At 67.1% G+C, this 18751-nt stretch overlaps 2 protein-coding genes across 5 annotated transcripts; both read left to right on the top strand.

Moving 5' to 3' along the window:
• Positions 1-1921: 1921 nt before the first annotated feature.
• Positions 1922-10910, top strand: MAPK12 (mitogen-activated protein kinase 12). Of its 3 annotated transcripts, XM_079773842.1 has the most exons (12): positions 1923-2158; positions 2233-2362; positions 4742-4800; positions 5504-5615; positions 5718-5747; positions 5971-6018; positions 6750-6864; positions 7068-7139; positions 7274-7353; positions 7433-7511; positions 7603-7776; positions 10239-10910. In XM_079773842.1, the coding sequence occupies exons 1-12, from the start codon at positions 2034-2036 to the stop codon at positions 10316-10318; spliced, it is 1104 nt and encodes a 367-aa protein (XP_079629968.1). In that variant the 5' UTR covers positions 1923-2033; the 3' UTR covers positions 10319-10910. The 3 variants fall into 3 exon arrangements, with proteins under 3 accessions (XP_079629967.1, XP_079629968.1, XP_079629969.1); XM_079773841.1 differs by lacking the exon at positions 10239-10910 and having other exon boundaries at positions 1922-2158; positions 7603-10232; XM_079773843.1 differs by lacking the exon at positions 10239-10910 and having other exon boundaries at positions 1945-2099; positions 7603-10232.
• A 1468-nt stretch (positions 10911-12378) lies between these two features.
• Positions 12379-18748, top strand: HDAC10 (histone deacetylase 10). Of its 2 annotated transcripts, none has more exons than XM_079774415.1 (20): positions 12379-13293; positions 13381-13515; positions 13703-13799; positions 14046-14143; positions 14229-14333; positions 14452-14520; positions 14694-14820; positions 15329-15394; positions 15519-15578; positions 15655-15744; positions 15845-15951; positions 16023-16090; positions 16170-16434; positions 16533-16617; positions 16984-17075; positions 17218-17274; positions 17548-17626; positions 17779-17961; positions 18048-18207; positions 18354-18748. In XM_079774415.1, exons 1-20 carry the CDS (start codon positions 13235-13237, stop codon positions 18362-18364), a joined length of 2013 nt encoding a protein of 670 aa, XP_079630541.1. In that variant the 5' UTR covers positions 12379-13234; the 3' UTR covers positions 18365-18748. The 2 variants fall into 2 exon arrangements, with proteins under 2 accessions (XP_079630541.1, XP_079630542.1); XM_079774416.1 differs by having other exon boundaries at positions 16533-16581.
• Positions 18749-18751: the final 3 nt, after the last annotated feature.

The raw sequence follows: 18751 nt of genomic DNA on the forward strand, positions 1-18751 counted from the left end.
TCCTTTCCTCTCTGAAATCAATAAAAAATAAATAATTGTAAAAAAGGTTTCTTCTCGCTCAGCGTGTGTCCCAGGCTCCAGGTGCTGCCCCATGGCCTGCTGCCCGGAGGCGGCGGCTGGGTTTCCCTGCATCACACCCCCAGCCGCGTGGCCCTACCCGATCCCTGCACTGGCCAGATCCCTTGGGTCTCCGGTCTGACAAGCAGCTTTCTGTGGGCAGTACCCTCCCTGCTCCGCTCAGGCCAATGGGCTCTGGGTGTGGGGGGAGGGTGGGCATCATGCCTCCCCCGGATGGACCCTGCATCTGGTCCAGATCAAGACCTGCCCCTCCCTCAGCGGTCAGGGAAGCCGCTGGGGGAGAGTTGAGGGGTGTCTGGGAGCAAAGGCCGGCCCTTGCCCGGGGCCGGGTGGAGTGGGGGAGGTAGCTTTCCTTCCTGGTTAAGGGGTGAGGGTCGCTTCAGCTCCCTGGCCACAACGGAGCTACTGTAGCTCAGGTGGGGGTGGGCCTGGTCCCCAGTGTGGGGGTCAGGCAGGGTGTCTCCAGGGCGGACTTTGTGTGCCCTTGCTCTGGGCCTTGGGGCTGGGGACCAGCTGGGAGTTGAACCTCCAGGGGCCTGGGCAGTGTGTCTCTGGGCTTCAGGTCCCGGGGACCCCCTGGAGACCAAGTGGTGCCCAGACCTGTGGGTGGGGTGGGGGGAGGGGTGGCTGCAGAACCGGGCATGCCTCACCTGGGGGTCTGGTCTGAATGAGAACCCCGCTGGACCCCTGGGCCCCACCGCAGGGAGTCGGGGCTTCCTGGAGGAGACAGGAGATGAGGGGCACGGGGTGCAGGTGGAGGTGGCTCAGGGGCCCCAGGCCGCCCACACTGACTCTCCAGGTCCTGAGGGCTCAGCATCCCCCGCAGACAGGCACCCCAGGTGTAAAGCTGCTCTGGCTGGGCCCGGCCGCTGAGCTGCTGATTCATGGTGGCGGGGCAGGGAGGGCGGGCGGGCGGGGGCCCTGGGATCCTGTTACCCCCTCCCTCTCAGCCCTGGCTCACCGGGCCGGGGGCTCTGCCCTTCAAACCCTGTCTGGTCCAGGACGGGGTCTGACTCCTGAAAGGACGCTGCCCCCACCGAGGGGAGCGAGGGGGTGCTGAGAGCTGGCGTGGGGCCCTCCTTCACCCTGGGCCAGGCACACCTTCCCGAGAGCGTGAGGAGAGGCTCAGGCAGGGCCCTGAAGGACAAAGGGGAGGGAGGAAGCTGGCCAGGGGGTGGCCGGGCAGGAGGACTTGCAAATGCTTGGAGCAGGCTCCCCAAATGCCGAGGGAGGGGAGAGGGAGCTGGGGGTGCAGAGGGACCACCTCTCTGGCTCCTGAGTTGGGGAGGCCTGGGGTCAGTGGTCACAGGGAGGGGTGCTGGGGATGCACCCTAAGTTTGGGAGACAGAACCAACTCCCCCATTCGGAAAAGGGGATGCAGACAAGACAGGTGCTGGGGACCCACAGCTGAGGATGGATGGACCAGCCGCAGGGGAAGGGGGCGTGCTGGGGGCTGGGAACGCACACAGGCCGGGGACTCGGTGCTCAGCTCAGGGGCCTCGGGGGTGGGGCGCCGGCGGTGGGGGCGGGGTGGTGTTGGCGGAGCTGGTGGCCATGGGCTGGGGGTGGGCATCAAGTCCTGCGGGCCAGGCCGGCGCCCTGGGGGCCTGGTTAGGAAGGAGGAGACACCCCGACCCGGGCCGGGAGTCCAGCCTGAACGTGGAGACGGGCCGGGGTCTCCGGCGGCGCCGCGTCGGTTCCAGGCTGGGCCCGAGCTGCCCTCCCCCTGTGTCCGCCCGTCCCCCGCCTCCCGCCTTTCCCGGCCGCCGCCCCGGGTTTCCGGAGGGGCCAGAGCCGGAGGGCGGGCGGGGCGTCACGTGTGCGCGGCCCGGGGGCCGGTTGGTCCAGCGGCCGGGGAGGGGCGCGCGCCACCCGGGCCGGCGTCGGGCTTGGCGCTCCGGAGAGCCGGAGGGAGAACCGGGGACGGGGCGCCAGCCCGGCGAGTCCCGCCGCCCATGAGCTCCTCGCCGCCCGCCCGCAGGGGCTTCTACCGCCAGGAGGTGACCAAGACCGCCTGGGAGGTGCGCGTCGTGTACCAGGACCTGCAGCCCGTGGGCTCGGGCGCCTATGGCGCGGTGTGGTGAGCGCAGGCGGGCCGGGCGGCGGGGGCCGGGGCGGGGTGTCCGGCCCTTCCGCTGAGCCCTGCGTCCGCAGCTCGGCCGTGGACAGCCGCACGGGCGCCAAGGTGGCCATCAAGAAGCTGTACCGGCCCTTCCAGTCGGAGCTGTACGCCAAGCGCGCCTACCGCGAGCTGCGCCTCCTCAAGCACATGCGCCACGAGAACGTGAGTGCCGGCCGCCCCCACGGCGCCTCCTGCTCCGCCACGTCCGGCCCCAGACCAGCCCCTCCCAGCGGCCCCGGAGGCACCCCGTGTGGGGGGCGGAGGTGATGGTCAGGGAGAGACAGACAGACTGCTTCCCGGACCCTAGCCCTCTCCTCCTGGGAAAGGACGGGGGACCCCCCTCGGCTTCTTCCTGGGCCACACCTGGCTCTGCAGCTCAGGCCCCTGGAAGGAGGATGGCCCAGGTGTCCCCCCAAATCCTGGGGAGCTCTTTTCCTGGGAGGGGCACTGAGCCTCTCCCCTGCCTCCCGCAGCCCCCCGCCCGCCCAGGGCCTTCTCCAGCCCTCCCACCTGCTGAGCGGCCTGAGGCCTGGGGCTGGGAAGGCAGAGCTGGGCCTGGAACGGGGTAATCATCTGGCCCTGTCGCCTCAGGGCCTTGGGGTCTCCGGTGATGGGTGGTTTTGGGGAGCTGGTGTGGGGAGGGCACTGGGCACAGTGACCAACACACAGACGCCCCCTTTGCGTCTCTGGCCGGGGTTCATGGACGGTGGGGGAGAGGCGGACCTGGGCCCCCACCAGGGAAAGGCCTCCCTCGCTTCCGGACCTGCCCACGGGTCACCACCCTTGGCCGCCGCGGCCTGGCTCTGGTGCCGTTGCTGGGTGCCCGGCCAGGGCACTCCCACTGCTTCTCCGCTCAGACCCCTGCGGCCAAGGATCCGCCCCACCCCCAGCACCCGGCCTCACCCCCATCTGCGCCTGGATGGGGGCTGGAGGTCTGGAGGGCTGGGCACCTGCCCCTGGCTAATCGTGCTCCTGACACCTGGTCTGGCTCCTCCTGGGTCATGGGAGCCACCGGCCTCCCCTCAGGAAAGGGGTCCCCTCTTCCCAGGTGAAATGTGTTCATGGTGGATATCAGCCCAGCCTGGGCCTCACCGTCTCCCCATCACACCTGGGCACGCCCGGGCCTTGTCTCCCCCACGCCCCCCACAAGGGCAGACTCTTCTACCCAAGGCTTCATCCGACTTCTCCCTCATCGCCCCCCACTCCCACCCACCCATCCTACCCTGGCAGGACCCCCCTCAGGTCTGCTCCCCCTGGGCCTCTGCTGCCCCCTCCCCCAGTGCCAGTGCGTCCTCCCACGCCCCTCGATCGGCCCCACCCGCAGGCGCACTGCAGCCTCCGGGGCCCACGGCACACCAGCCAGGAGCTGGGCCTGTTGTGGACCCTCCTGGGGGGCCGGGGGGGGACTCGTTCTGAGGGGCTGAGTGCAGCGGCAGGTGGAGGAGTTGCCACCCACACCCACCCTGCTCTGCTCCTCCGCCCCCACTTCTGCCTCCTCCCCGTCCAACCCCCCACTCTGGCTCCATCCACACCCCTGAGGCACAGACGTCTCCTTTTCCTTTAACCCAATGGCCCCCTAACTTCCAGGACTCTCTCCTTTTCTTGCTCGAACACTCTCCCGGTATCCCTGGGCCTCACCTGCCTCCAGACCTCTCTCGGGACCCCCCCTCCCCCGCCATGACTCTGGTCCCGGAGGCCGCAGGGGTCACCTAGCTGTCCCTTCACCTCGTGTCCTTCTCGCCTCACTCCGGTCTGTCCCTGCCATGGGTGTCACGCCGGTCTGAACCCTTTCCTCGTCGGCTCTAGGATCGAAGCCAAGCCTCCACCTGGCGTGCGAGGGCCCGCTCAGGCTCCCCCCGGCCTCTGCCCGGCTGCTCCCCGGCCTGGGCCTCGGCCACCTGGCCTCCCTCCCCGTGTTCCTCAAGTGCTCGAAGGGTTCTCGTCTCCTCCGCCTCCGTCCCCGTGGCCTCTGCCAGGCCCGTCCACCGTCCACCTGCTCAAAGGTGCAGGCTTCCCTGAGTCCCTGGAGGCCACCCTGAGTCCGGGTGCCAGTTGTCCCCGTCCCTGCCTGCTCCCCGTCACCCCTGGCCGGGGGTGTGCAGGGCCGGGTCTGGCTGCTGGTTTGGGCACGGTGCTGCCTGCTGCGGCCTCTCCAGCAGAGGCCCAGCCCTGGGAAGTACCTGCCGGGTGCCGGCTCTCCCCTGGGAGGCTGTCCCCATCCTTGTCCCAGATTTTAATGGACAGGAAGGGCCCAAAACTGGAGCTCCTTGGATGGCCGGGAGCTGATCCGGCCTGGGGCTGCCCCTCCCCCCGAGGATCCCAGAGGATCCCAGCTGTCACCATCCCCAAAATAGCCTGCATCTGTGGGCAGGTGTGCCAGGGCTGGGTGGTGCTGCCAGTGGGCAGAGCTGGCCCTGTGGACGTGGGGGGAGATGCGGACAGCTGCAGGGGGCTTTCCTGCCCGGAGCCTGGTGCCAGCCTTCGGGGGCGGGGGGGCGGGCGGGGGCCCCATCCCACCTGGCGCTCCGGCTGCCTCCCCAGGTGATCGGGCTGCTGGACGTGTTCACTCCAGATGAGACCCTGGATGACTTCACAGACTTGTGAGTACTGGTCTGGGGCGGGCCGGGCAGGGTGGAGGGTGTTGGGTCACTCCTGGGCGCCAACTTCGGATTCTGGGTTGGCGTGGGGACCCGCTGAAGGCGGGCCTCTCCCTATAGCCTGGACGGGGGTCGGGGTGCACACTGCCCACCCCGTCTTCACACCACAGCCCCCTTCCCTGGGACCCAACAACACGGGCACGGCCAGGTGGGACCTGGGCCTCCTCTCCCCATCACCATGGGCACCAGGCTGTCTCCAGGGCGGGAGGTGCGAGCCTTGGGCCCGAGCATTTGTTAACTGGCAGGTCCTGGCACTAAGTGTGTGGCCATAACTGAAGCTGCTGACCTTTTCGGGAGGGGAAGGGGGGCAGGGCGGCATGGTGCCTGCCCTGTGGCTGCCTGGGCAGCAACCCCTGGGCTCACACTGCTGTCGGCCAGGAGCCAGGCGCCTGGCCGGGGAAGGGCTGGGAGGACCGGCTCCCCGCCGCCTGACCTTGCGGAGGTCAAGGACCCACACTGGCCGGGAGCTAAATGTCTCCCGCTCCGTCTCCCTCCACCTCCACCCTCGGACCCCAGTGTCCTGCTGGCCTGGCTCAGTCCCTGCCCCCATGACATTCTGGGGTGTGCGTGTGTGTGGGGGGGGCGGTAGGTGCTTGGAGGTCGGGGCCTGGGGTCTTCCTGGGTCTGAGCCTGCCCCGACCCGCAGTTACCTGGTCATGCCGTTCATGGGCACGGACCTGGGTAAGCTCATGAAGCACGAGACGCTGAGCGAGGACCGCATCCAGTTCCTCGTCTACCAGATGCTGAAAGGGCTGAAGGTGAGGCCTGCGGGGCCAGGTGGGCAGTCCCCTGGCTCGCCCGGGGCTGTGAGGGCCCGTGAGCCCACACGGCCGACCCTGACCCTCTCTCTGTCCCCACAGTATATCCACGCGGCCGGCATCATTCACAGGGTGAGTCCTGGGGGTGGAGGGAGCTTCCCTGCTGTGGGGGCACGATGGGGTCCAGAGGGTGTCACAGAGTCTGCACACAGCCCGGGGCCTGGGCAGCTCCGCCCTCCCCAGTGTGTCTGCGCCCAGGCCCCGCCGCTGGCCCGGCTCCTGCCCTGGCACCTGCCCCGGCACCTGCCCTTGCCCCGCCGCTGGTGGGCGACAGCCAGCTTTCCTCCACCCCCAGGACCTGAAGCCCGGCAACCTGGCCGTGAACGAGGACTGTGAGCTGAAGGTATGTGTCCGGTTGGGGCTCAGACCCCCTCCCACCTGCCCGTCTCCCGCCACGCCCTCGGTCCCCAGACCAGGAGGAAGGCTGGCCCCCGCCGGGCAGAGGGATCAGCCGTGAGGCAGTGGCCAAGCAGCTGATGGCCAGATGGGCCCTGGGGAGGCACTTGATGGGGGTGGCATTGGGCACACTCTGCTTGAGGTGGGCGGGGCAGGTAGTGGTCCCTCCTTCCTGAGCTAGGGCAGGGCCTAAGAGACCTTCCCAGCCCAGCTGACGTGGCTCAGTGGTTAGAAGGTCGTGGTTCGATTCTGGGTCAGGGCACGCTTGGGTTGTAGGCTCCATCCCCAGTGTGGGGCGTGTGGTTCTCTCTCATCATTGATGTCTCTATCTCTCTATCCCTCTCCTTTCTTCTCTCTGAAATCAATTAAAAAAAATTTTTTTAAAATAAGACCTTCCCAAAGGTGCCGGCCAGGATCTAGGGGGCGGGGAGAGGAGGAACAGGGGGAGGAGACGCCCCGGTGCCTGGTCCTGGGGCTGGGGAGGCGAGCTCTGTTGGGCTGGGTGCGCTGGCCGAGGGGAGGAACCAGGGGAGGCTGGAGGGTCTGTGGCTGTGACCTCAGGCCCTGGAGGGTTGGCAGGAGCCCAGTGTCCCCAGCCCGCTTGGGGCCCCCTGGCCCACAGGCTGGCCCACTCACTCCCCGGGGCCCCTCTGCCCCCCTTCCTGGTTCTGGCTGCAGATCCTGGACTTCGGCCTGGCCAGGCAGGCCGACAGCGAGATGACGGGATACGTGGTGACTCGGTGGTACCGGGCGCCTGAGGTCATCTTGAATTGGATGCACTACACACAGACAGGTGAGAGGCGCCCGAGACGGGGCCACTACCGGCCTCCACCTCCCGGCTGGACTCCCCCCTCCCCCCACCCCGCCCACGGCTGCTGAGCTGGGATGGAGCCGGGAGGGTGTGGCCGGCCAGATGGCCCCCGTGTCCATGTGCCCCGCGGTGCGTCCCTCCCCACCCCCGGCCCGCAGCCCTGATGAGGGGGGCTTCTGTCTCAGTGGACATCTGGTCTGTGGGCTGCATCATGGCGGAGATGATCACAGGGAAGACGCTGTTCAAGGGCAATGACCGTATCCTACACCTGTGGGGCCAGGTGGGCGGGGGGCGGGGGAGAGGCTGGGCCCTGTCCCGCTGGGGCGGGGCGGGCGGGGGTGGGGGGGAGCCCTGCTCTCTGGCCCACACGGTGCTCCTGAGCTCGGCCGAGACCTGGACCAGCTGAAGGAGATCTTGAAGGTGACGGGCACGCCACCCGATGAGTTTGTCCAGAGGCTGCAGAGCGCGGATGTCAGTGGGGAGCTGGGCGGGGATGGGGGTTGGTGGGGGGGGGCCGGGAGCTGGCCCCTCACCCTTCCCGCCCACACAGGCGAAGAACTACATGAAGGGTCTCCCCGAGTTGGAGAAGAAGGATTTCGCCTCCATTCTGACCAACGCAAGCCCTCTGGGTAGGCCGGGACTTGGGGGAGCGCGGGGTCAGCGACCCGGGGCCTGCGTGGGGCCCTCCTCCCTGCCCAGCCTGACCCGCCCTCCCCGCAGCCGTGAACCTCCTGGAGAAAATGCTGGTGCTGGACGCGGAGCAGCGGGTGACGGCGGCCGAGGCCCTGACCCACCCGTACTTCGAGGCGCTGCACGACGCGGAGGACGAGCCCCGGGCCCAGAAGTACGACGAGTCCTTCGATGACGTGGACCGCACCCTGGACGAGTGGAAGCGTGAGTGGAGGGCTCGGGCAGGGCCTGAGGCGGCACCCCCTGAGCCCCACGCAGGTTGCCGGGGCTCAGAGTCCCGGGTTCGCCAGGTAAGGAACACAACAGGAGGTCAGAGGGCCGTGGGGCGTCCTGGCCAAGGTGACCTCTGGCTGCAGCTGAAGGACCGAAGGGCGGGTGTGGACTCCTGCGGGGGCTCGGCACCCACGGGCGCGTGGACGCCACACGGGGGCAGCGCCAAGCTCAGGGCAGTGTGAGCACTCCCCGCCACCGGTCCCGCCTCCAGGCCACAGACCCGGGCCACCCTGGAGCCCCTGCACACCCACTGTCTCCGGGCCTCTGCTCACATCGCTTATTTTTCTTTTAATATTTTTATTGATTTCAGAGAAGGAAGGGAGAGGGAGAGAGAGGGAAACATCAAGGATGAGAGAGAATCATCTATTGCTGCCTCGCGCACGCCCCCTGCTGGGGATCCAGCCCCCAGCCGTGACCTCCTGGTTCACAGGTTGATGCTCAACCACTGAGCCACACTGGCCGGGGTGCTCACGTCTCTTGAACTTGCCCTTGCCTCTCCTTGCCCCTTTCATGACCCCTTTCACCTGAATAACTGCATGCCCCTCATTTCCTGCCAGTGGAATAAGCCCCCCCAGCCAGCCCACAGTCCCTCACCCCTCCTTGCCTGCCCCCTACAGCCCCTCTGAGCAGTTCCCACCCCTCCCTACAGCTGCTCTGCACCTTCAGGCTTTGCGCTGGTCACCCCCTTCCACCCAGGGCCCTTCCCCTCGTTTCTGAAGGTCACACCAGACCTGCTCAGCCTCAAGCTGGGTTCGAGGATGCCCGCCCGGTCAGTCCCCAGGCCTCCCTCTGCTGTGGTCCTGATGCCCACGCTGGGACGGGCCTTGTCCATCTGCCCTGCGGAAGGGAGGGCCGCAAGGGCTGGGTTTGCTGTCTTGTGGTGGTTGCAGGACCAGCCTGGGTGCAGGGATGTGAGAGCAGCTGTTAGCACTACTGCCGCCATGGTTCACGGCTGCCACTGTGTGCCCGGCCCCATCCTGGCTTTGCCTCGGACCCAGGGCCTTCGTCCCGCGCTAGGGGGCAGGGGTGGGTCTGGATGGGTTGCAGTTCCCAAACTACGTTCCCGAGGACCCCCTGGGTTCCTTGGTGCCTGGAGCAGGGACTCCACCCGTGTCTGTGCTGTGTTTTGTGCTTATACATTTGGTTCGGTTTGGTGAAAGTTTTCTGTTGCTAAAAAAAGATCTGAAAACCGCCAGCCGCTGGATCCTCCCTGTGGTCCCCGCCCACACAAACCATGAGAGTTTTGCTTTGGCTACAGACCATGGTGGACACGTGGCCTTTCTTGTGGCCGCGTCCTGGGTCAGGATGCAAGCCCTCGTCACTTCCTGTTTCCCTGGGGAGAAGGTCCAGCACATCAGCAGTGGCCTCTTCACACTGACCTTCCCTGTGTGGGCAGCCCCTGCCTCAGGCGGAGAGGGGGTACACTCACAGACCACCCGCTAAGGGCAACGTGTCCTGACTTGGGCTTGTGGCATGCCCGTGTCCCCCAGACTGGCACCCCACCAGCCAGGGGCGAGTGAACGGCTGGGGCAGGCTGAGCAGAACCTGTCCATTTGCAGACTGGCCAGAGGCCAACAGAGCAGGCCCCCCCGTCCCCCACTCCCCCTCTTTGTCTTTTTTTTTTTTTTTGTCTTTCCACCTCGCCTTTGGATGGCTCACCGCAGGCACACAGTTCAGGGAACACGGCCACCTGGTGAGGGTAGTTGGAGGGACGTCCTCTCCCGTAAGCCTAAGGAGGGACACTTGCTCCAGAGAATCCACGTGCCTTGGTGGGACCCTGAGCAGCTGCTTGCCTGACGGGACGTAGGTTTGCATTCCTCGGACGTCTTTGTTCGCAGAGAGAGGCCGTGGGGCCACAGCCCGCCCGGCCACCTCGGGGCAGTGGTTTCGAGTTCCAGGAGCCCCGTCAGGGTGGAGAGTCACTGTGGACAAACTCGGGTGGCCTGACAGTGGCTGTGGCCTGGGACGGAGTCATGGGTATGGGACAAAGACGCCCACCTGGCCCCTACACCCCAGCCATGACCCGTGACCCCGGTGTTTGGGGGCATCGGTGCTCTGAGCCAGTGGTCTGGGCCTGGGAGCTCTCCCCACCCCCACCCTGGGTGGACTCTCCTTGGACTCACTGCTGCTCAGAGTGAGCACCCGGCGGCTGGGCCCAGCACTTATCTTGGGTCGCTGGTGTCCGAAGTGGCGTGAGCTGTGGGGGTTGATTCTTTTTTATCTGTTGTGTGTGTATGTGTGTGTGTATGTGTGTGTGTCTGTGTGTATGTGTGTGTTTGTGTGTATGTGTGTGTTTGTATGTGTGTGTGTGTGTGTATATGTGTTGATTGTGATGGGTGATTGGGCTCCTTCTCCCGTGACCCCCCGTCTCTCTCGCTCTCACCCCACCCCAGGTGACACGTATAAAGAGGTGCTCAGCTTCAGGCCTCCCCGGCAGCTGGGGGCCAAGTCCTCCAAGGAGACAGCCCTGTGAAGACCCCCGGGCCCTGAGGGGGTGGCGGGACGTCTCGGGGACCCTGGCTGGCCCTTCCACCTGGAAGGGGGGGAATCCTGTGACCTGGGCTGGAGCTTGCATCCCAGGAGACTCCTCATTCCATGCCCTCCAACCCCCAAGCCTGCGGCCCTGCTCCCGGGTCCCCAGCTCGGCCTAACGTTTAGGAGCGTGTGGACTTCCTGCACAGGGCACCCTCCGGACCTGGGGCTGGCCTCCGCAGTGGTCCCCGAGCTGGGTGCAGCAGGAAGCCGCAGAGCCTTGGGGGCGGGGCGGGGCTTGGGGTGCAGCCTGGCCTCGGGCCCTGCACTGAGGCCCAGTTCACGGCTGAGAGGAAGGACAGGAAGGGCGCAGGCGCTGACTCAGGGACGATCTTGCAAACCCAGCTGGAATGTACACTGTCCTTGCGGTGCCCACGCGGCTGGGAGGAAATAAACCCTTTTGTAGCGTTCCCACCGTGGCTTCACTTCCTGATTCCTTGGCGGGGCCTCCGCCTCCAGGCCTGAGCTGGTGCCCACTTCCCCCGTTCTGTGCCAGGGCGCCCCGAGCCGAGAGCCCCCACACTAGGGCTTGTTCTCCCCTTGGGGGTGACCTTTTTCTCATGGCTTGGACTCGGGAGCCCCACCTTGGGCAGAGCCTGATGGGCGTGGGGGTTGCGGTTAGGGTCCAATCTGGGGCCGCGCCCCGGCTGGCTGAGCGCCCCGCGCTCTCCGAGGCCGGGCTCCCAGGGAGGAACTCGCCGAGGCTTCCGCCCCAGGGTCTTGGGGAGCGTGGGACCCTCCTGCCCCGCCCACGGCCGCATCGCCAAGCCCGTGGCGCCCTCTGCCGGCCACTTGCCGCCTGCGAGCGCTGCCTCCGGATCGGGAGCCCCTCGGGCTCCTGGCTCCCCTGGCTCCCCGACCTGTCCGCGGAGTAGGCGGCCCCAAAGCGGGGTCTCCCGGCCTGGGGTCGGGCTGGGCGCACGCGCTGTGGGTCCAGCCAATGCGGTCCTTGGAGTTGCCACAGTGGACACCGGCCCTCTCTGACCAGAGGCCTTCGTGCCTTTGGGACCCACGCGCGTCAGGACCCTCCTCTCTCCGGAATCCAAACAGGGTCTTCCACGCCCACGGTGCCCTTCGTGGCCACATGTCGCGGGGTGGCCAATCAGAGCACGCCACTCCCTGGCCACGGTAATTGGCGGGCACCTGACCTCAAGTGACCCAATTGGCGTCTCCCCAGAGCCCCTGCATTGACGGGGCAACTAAGGAACAGGACTGGGGCACCACGCTCCAGGGTCCCACCGCCCAGATCCCCGCCCCGCCGCAGGGCCCCGCCCACGTCCCGCCTCCTAGAGGCCCGCCCCGAGACCCCGCCCACGACCCTAGACACCCGCCCCATGGCCATACCCACCGCCCCCAGGGCCCCGCCCACGCCTCGCTTCCTAGAGACCCGCCCCTAGACCCGCCCATGACCACGCCCCTGGACACCCGCCCCATGACCACGCCCACGCTTTGCCTCCTAGAGACCCGCCCCCATGGCCACGCCCCTAGACACCCGCCCCTTGGTCATGCCCACGCCTCACCTCCTAGACCCGCTCCAGGCCCCGCCTCCCAGACCCCAGGGCCCCGCCCACGTCCCTCCTAGAAAGAAGGGCCTCGCCCCGCCCCGCCCCAGGGCCCCGCCCACGCCTCGCCTCCTAGAGACCCGCCCGAGGCACAGTCCAGAGCTCCGGGGTTTCAGGCCGGCGGCTCGCGGTGGCTCCCTGTCTGGCCGTCGTGCTCTGTGGCTGTGCCCGTGCCTCCTCCTTTGCCGCCCTCATCCACCACTCAGTCCCTCACCCCTCGCCCGGGTCCTCCCTCTCCATCCGCCTTTCCCGACTCCACCTCCCGCGTCTCGGGTCCAGCTTCCCGACCCCTGCCCTGACCTTCCGACTGGTCCGCTCTTCAGCAGGGACCTTCCTGGAGCTTAAATCGGATCCTGACACTCTTTTTTTAAAAAAATGTTTTTATTGATTTTTAGAGAGAGGGAGAGAGAGAAACGTCGAAGTGAGAGGAACATCCGTGGGCTGCCTCCTGCACGCCCCCTGCTGGGGATGGAGCCCCAAACCCGGCCCTGTGCCCGGACGGGGAATCCAACCGGTGACCTCGGTGCACGGGTCCACACCGGCCGGGCATCCCTTATTTACAAAAACTTTAAAGTGATTTTAGAGAGAGAGGGAGGGAGAGAAACAGCCATCGGTGACCTCCCGTACGTACCCGACCAGGGATCACACCGCAACCTGGGTACGTGCCCCGGTGGGGAATGGAACCAGCAACCTGATGACGCTCCAGCCAACCGAGACACCCCGGCCAGGACCCTGTCCCTCCTCCCTAAACCCGGGGCAGCGCTGCGCCCGGGGCCGCTCAGGCCGTGCCAAGCCCTCACCCTGGCCCGCGCTGGCGCTCTCCGCCGGGCCTGGCTCCGGAGGCCCCCGGCTCCGCCCTCCTTCCCTCGCGCTCTTCCCGGAGCCTGGGCTGCGCGGGGAGGTGGGGCCGGGGAGCGAGCCCACAGCACGCGGTCGGGGCCGCCGAGACTCTGCGGGGTCCCGGCACACTGGCTCTCACCCGCAGGCCCTCCCGTCTCTGGCGGGAACCAGCCACGAGCTCACCGCGGAGGAGGCGGAGCGGGGCCGAGCAGGGGGGCGGGCCGAGGAAGCCGGAAGCCGGACTCCGGGTGCCGCCCCGTCCACCCCGCTCCGGCTCCGCTCTCTCCGCGTGCAGCCCGCGGCCTCCTTCCCGCCTGGGCGCTGTGCGTCCGGCCCAGCCTGTGGCCCAGCCCCGCCTGCCCGCGCGTTGCGCTGCTCCCGGGGCTGCGAGGGGGGGAGGGCAGTGCATCACCTTCGAGCGAGGGCGGCTGGGCCCTCCCACCCCCGTCGGGGCCATGAGGACCGCCCTGGTGTACCACGAGGACATGACTGCGCCCAGGCTGCTGTGGGAGGAGTAAGTGTCACCTGGCCGAGGTGGAGGGTGTGTGTGTTGGGGGTGGGGGGGCCGGGAGAGATTGGAGTCTGAGCTCTCTGTCCACAGCCCCGAGTGTGAGATCGAGTGTCCCGAGCGCCTGACCTCCGCCATGGGGCTCCTGCAACAGCGGGGGCTGGAGCAGAGGTGCCTGCGGTTGGCAGCCCGAGAGGCCTCGGAGGCAGAGCTGGGCCTGGTGCACAGGTGGGACCCCCTCAAACACACCTGAGCCCACCCAGCTGCCAGGACTCCCAAACAGTGCCTCAGTGTCACCATCGGGTGGGTGGGTGAGGGAGCGTGAGGGGGGCAGCCCCGCGGGGTCCAGCCCCTCTTTCTCCTCCCCACCCCATTCCTGCTGGCCACTCTGCCTTGCCTCCCTGCCCCTCTGCAGCCCAGAGTACGTGGCCCTGCTGCGGGGCACTCAGGCCCTGGGCACGGAGGAGCTCCGGGCGCTGTCTGGACAGTACGATGCCGTCTACTTCCATCCGGTTCGTGCCCTGGGGACCCACCCACCCACCCATCCCCATGCCCGTGCCCGTGCCTGTTGGTGGCTGCCAACCTGGCCCATGTCCCTGTGTTCATGGACGTGCCCATGCCTTGCATACCTGCTGCGGCTGGCACCTGGGACTGTGCTGGCCCATTCCGTTCAGCACTCGGTGCCCTGCAGCCTGGCACCGATGTGGGCAGAGTGTGTGGGGTAGCCGGTGGGGGCTCACCTGCACCTCTGCCCCCAGAGCACCTTCCACAGCGCCCGGCTGGCCGCGGGGGCCGGGCTGCAGCTGGTGGATGCCGTGCTGACGGGAGCGGTGCGCAACGGGCTCGCCCTGGTGAGGTGAGAGCTGCCCCTCTCCCCTGGCTGCCCCTCGGGTGGGCAGAGGATGACCCTGACAGGGCCCACGCCCCACGCTCCCCCTCAGGCCTCCTGGGCACCACAGCCAGAGGGCTGCCGCCAACGGGTTCTGCGTGTTCAACAACGTGGCCATCGCGGCCACACACGCCCAGCAGAAGCACGGGCTGCACAGGTGTGTGCTGGGCCGGCTGCAGGTGGGACCCCCCACCCAGACCTCCCCACCTTGGGCTGGGCTCCTGGCCTGGAGTGGAGGCCCTGCCCGTGGTGAGTCCAGGGCGCTCTGTCTGCAGGATCCTCATCGTGGACTGGGACATCCACCACGGCCAGGGCATCCAGTATACCTTTGAGGACGACCCCAGGTGAGCCGGGGTGGGGACGCAACCCTTCCCTGGGACCCACTCTCCGGGCACACGGCCTGGCCTGGGAGAGTCCTAGCCGGGTGACATAGCTGTGTGCTCAGGGGTCAGAGTTCTGTGAGGAGCTGTGGGGCTGAGGGTCACCTCTGAGTTCTGACCCTGGGGGTTATTCACAGCGTCCTTTACTTCTCCTGGCACCGTTATGAGCACGGGCGCTTCTGGCCCTACCTGCAGGAGTCCGACGCAGCAGCCGTCGGGCAGGGGCGGGGCCGCGGATTCACTGTCAATCTGCCCTGGAACCAGGTGCCACCCCTCACCCTCCAGGGGCCTAACCCCCGCCACCCCCCCACTGCGGGAACCCCTTTCACGTCCCGCGTGGTTCAGGGTTCAGGTTCAGGGTTCGGGTTCTGAAGGAGGCCGCACACAAATGCAAGAGACTAGAAAAGTATTAATTTGGGAATATTTGGGGCCAGGCAGGAGCCCACCTCTAGGGGGAGGACTACACCTTGCTATCCCTTTTATTAAGACTTTGGGATCCACCCATAGAGGCAGGCAATTCCAATAATAGCCAATCAGCAAGGATCTACATAAAATTGACAGGTGGAAGTTGCTTCAGCTACCAATGTCTCGATCAGAGGACAATGGGCGGCTTCCCACACCCCACCTCCCGCCCAGATCCCCTGCCCTATAGCTCGGGGCCTCCTGAGTGTAGTTCAGGGTGTCCTTCCAGGGTCACCCCAGAGCCCAGGCATGAGGGGGGAGACCCCACAGCTCACCCTTCTGGGCCCAACTCTGACCCTCATGGCTGCAGGTTGGGATGGGAAATGCCGACTACCTGGCCGCCTTCCTGCACGTGCTGCTCCCCCTGGCTTTTGAGGTGACTATGTGGGGGTTCCCCCCCCCACCCTGACTCCATCAGAGGAGAACAAATCCTGTGTGGGGGGAGGGTCTCTCTGATGGGCCTCCCTTCACTCCCTCCCCATCGGCCCTGCCTGCTGCAGTTTGATCCGGAGCTGGTGCTGGTCTCGGCAGGGTTTGATTCAGCGATCGGGGACCCCGAGGTGAGGGCCTGGCCTGACCTGGGGGACTTGTGGTGTCCGGTGGCCAGGCCCCCATCATACCCGGCTCTGGTTCCAGGGGCAGATGCAGGCCACGCCGGAGTGCTTTGCCCACCTCACGCAGCTGCTGCAGGTGCTGGCCGGCGGCCGGGTCTGCGCCGTGCTGGAGGTGACTGTGGCGTGCAGGGAGGGTCCAGGGACCGGAGGCCGAGGTGCCGTCGGGGGGCCTTCTGCCCCGGTGACACCTCTGCCCTCCTCTCTCCCCCCAGGGTGGCTACAACCTGGAGTCGCTCTCCGAGTCGGTGTGCATGACGGTGCAGGCCCTGCTGGGGGACCCCGCCCCGCCCCTGTCAGGGCCCATGGTGCCACATCGCAGGTGCGAGGGGCTGGAGGCGGGAAGGCTGGGGGTGCCAGGCCAGGTCTCACCACTCCTGTCTCTCCGTGCAGCGCCCTGGAGTCCATCCAGCGTGTCCGGGCAGCCCAGGCCCCTCACTGGACCAGCCTCCAGCAGCAAGGTCCGTGTGGCCTGGGCCGGGTGGTGGGATTGCGCCTCGGGCTTTCACGAAGTGGCTGTGACTCTAAACGACCCCCTAGACTCGGCCCCCATCCTGAGCCCCAGCACCCGCTCCCCAGAGGGGAGGCCCTCGCCTCTGCTGTCTGAGGGGCCCGAATTCAAGGCTGCAGCGGCCCAGGCCACGGCGGCACCGAGCGTCCTCCTAGATGGGCTGCACCTCCGCCCCACGCCCCCTGTCGGCACCGCTGTTGCTGTGACTTCACTGGACGCTGCTCCGGTCCTGCCCCCTGAAGTCCCCCATCAGGAGGGGTCAGCCCTGGAGGAGGAGACACAGTCCTGGGCCAGGTGGGCAGAGTGGGCCTGGGGAGAAGGGTGAGGCTGTGTCCGCCATGCACCCTTGTGTGACTCACCTGTGTCCGTGTTCCTCGGTTTTTCTACCGCAGCCTACACGAGGCCCTGGCCAAGGACGAGGCCGCCAGTGCCCTTGGGAAGGTCCTGTACCTTTTGGATAGGATCTTGGATGGGCAGGTGGGGGCACCTGGAGGGGCTGGGGCGGCTGTGGAGCTGGGGCAGGGCCCGGGACCAGGGGAGGGCTGGGAGGGGTGCAGAACCATGTGTATGTGAGTGTTGCCTTGTGCCCAGGACCCCTCCCAGAAGAGCCCCTAGGGATAGGGTGACAGGCACGCCCTCAGTTCCCTCTCTAAGTGCTCTTTGGCAGAGAGGGGAAGGCGGTGACGCAGAGGGCAGTTTTAAGCACCTTATTTTCAGAAGTGGAGCAATTTGACCTCAGAGTGTACAGATGACAGCCACTGAGACCAGGACCGAGAGAAGGGACGGATGGGTCTGTCTGCCTGGTTTGGGGGTTGCCCTCCACGGCTGTCTTTCACCCCGCAGGTGAGCAGCGGCATCGCAGCCTCCCCGGCCTCTGCTGCAGCTGCCACTCTGGATGTGGCCATTCGGGGCAGCCTTTCCCGGGGGGCTCAGAGGTGAGAGCCTCAGCGGGCTGGCCTGGGTCTCTGAGGGCGTGGCTCGTGGGCACCCCTGCCCTGGCTGCCACAGTGGGAGGGTTCTGGGAATGGACTGCCAGTGGGGTGAGTACAGCTGTTCTGGGACCAACGCCTTCTCCAGGCTTCTCTGTGTGGCCGTGGGACAGCTGGACCGGCCCTCGCACCTGGCAGACGATGGGTATGCCCCCTGGGTTCCTGCGTGAGGGTGGGTATGTCACCGTGGGTCCCCAGGAGAGATGGCTGGGTGGGCCCGGGGGGCCCTGGGAGCAAGGCCAGGAGAGTCTCCAGCACAGAGGGTCAGCACTTTCAGCACCCCTATCCCTGAACTCTCCTGCACCTCACCTTCTGTCGTCCCGGCTCTGGAGGGTGATTGGCGTCTCGCTCACACACACACACACACACACACACACACACACACACACGTGTCCATGTGACCACTCTCCCCTGAAAGGAGGAACCTGTGGCTGAGCATCAGGGGCAAGGAGGCAGCCGCCCTGTCCATGTTCCACGTCTCCATGCCACGGCCGGGGGTAAGTGGTGGTGTCCCGGGGCCAGGCAGTGGCTGCTGACTGGTATCATAAGGGCCAGGCCCCTGGCCTTCACCGACCCTTCCCGACCTCCTGATGGCAGGAGGGGCGTCCCTGGATGAGGGGATGGGGTCATGCAGCCTGTCCCTCCACAGACAACTGGCGGGTTCCTGAACTTCCTCCTGGCCCTGGTGCTGCCCCTGGCCTACAGCTTCCGACCTGACCTGGTGCTGCTGGCTCTGGGGCCGGACCATGGCCTGCAGGACCCCCAAGCTGCACTCCTGGCCTCACTGTTGCGGGCCCCAGCAGGGTGCCGAGTCCTGGCCCTTGTGGATGAGGTGAGTTGAGCAGAGCAGATGTGCTGTGGGGTGGGAATCGGGGAGAGGCCAGTGACTCACAGCTTTCCTCTCCGCCCTTGGCCCAGGAATCCACACCCCAGCTTGCAGGCGTCCTGGCCCAGGTGCTGCAAGGAGAGGCACCCCCCAGCCTGGGCCCCTTAGGCATGGCCTCCCCAGAGGACACGCAGGCCCTGATGCGCCTGCGAGGGCAGCTAGAGCCGCAGTGGAAGATGCTGCAGGTGGCGGGTGAGACTGGGAGCCAGGTCAGGCCCAATGCTTGGGGCCCCGGGGACCGTCCTGGTTCAGAGCTCCGTGGGGAGAAGGGCTCTTGGGGGCGAGGGGTTCACGTCTTGGAACCGGCATAGCCCTGCTGATCGTGCGCCTCTTCGCAGCTCCTGCTTGAGTGCTGCGACCCTGGGGCTTGAAATCGGCCAGGGGGGGAGTATGTGCACCCGGAAATGACACTGCAAAATAGTCCCCCAAGAGCCGGGGGTGAAACATTCAGCAGCACACCGCTGCCTGAGGCTGCGGCCTGACGTCCGGCCGCCGGGCGCCGGCTCAGGGGGATGTGTCCGCTGCGGCGACCAGGGCCCCTCCGCACCCGCCGCCACACGGAAGGCCCCGCCCAGGCTCCCTGCACGCCGCTCAGTAAACAGTTAATGAAAGTCCGCCTCCGCCTCCGTTATTGTGTCCACCGAGCCTGGCCTCGGTTTCCCCACCTGCGCGAACGCTGCTTCAAGCCGGAAGTGCTCTGGAGTCCGCGGCCCCGCCCTCTGGGGCCCCGCCCCCG

The sequence above is a fragment of the Cnephaeus nilssonii genome (genome assembly GCF_951640355.1).
Source record: "Cnephaeus nilssonii genome assembly, chromosome: 6".
Taxonomy (NCBI): domain Eukaryota; kingdom Metazoa; phylum Chordata; class Mammalia; order Chiroptera; family Vespertilionidae; genus Cnephaeus; species Cnephaeus nilssonii.

What these genes read in the sequence shown, in the direction of transcription:
- MAPK12 (XM_079773841.1), top strand. Translation starts at nt 2,034, where the DNA reads ATGAGCTCCTCGCCGCCCGCCCGCAGGGGCTTCTACCGCCAGGAGGTG. An exon ending in AGCACATGCGCCACGAGAAC is followed by an intron (nt 2,363 to 4,741) that starts GTGAGTGCCGGC and finishes CTGCCTCCCCAG; the next exon opens with GTGATCGGGCTGCTGGACGT. An exon ending in GACCAACGCAAGCCCTCTGG is followed by an intron (nt 7,512 to 7,602) that starts GTAGGCCGGGAC and finishes CCCTCCCCGCAG; the next exon opens with CCGTGAACCTCCTGGAGAAA.
- HDAC10 (XM_079774415.1), top strand. Translation starts at nt 13,235, where the DNA reads ATGAGGACCGCCCTGGTGTACCACGAGGACATGACTGCGCCCAGGCTG. An exon ending in CCCATGGTGCCACATCGCAG is followed by an intron (nt 15,952 to 16,022) that starts GTGCGAGGGGCT and finishes CTCTCCGTGCAG; the next exon opens with CGCCCTGGAGTCCATCCAGC. An exon ending in TCGCACCTGGCAGACGATGG is followed by an intron (nt 17,275 to 17,547) that starts GTATGCCCCCTG and finishes CTCCCCTGAAAG; the next exon opens with GAGGAACCTGTGGCTGAGCA.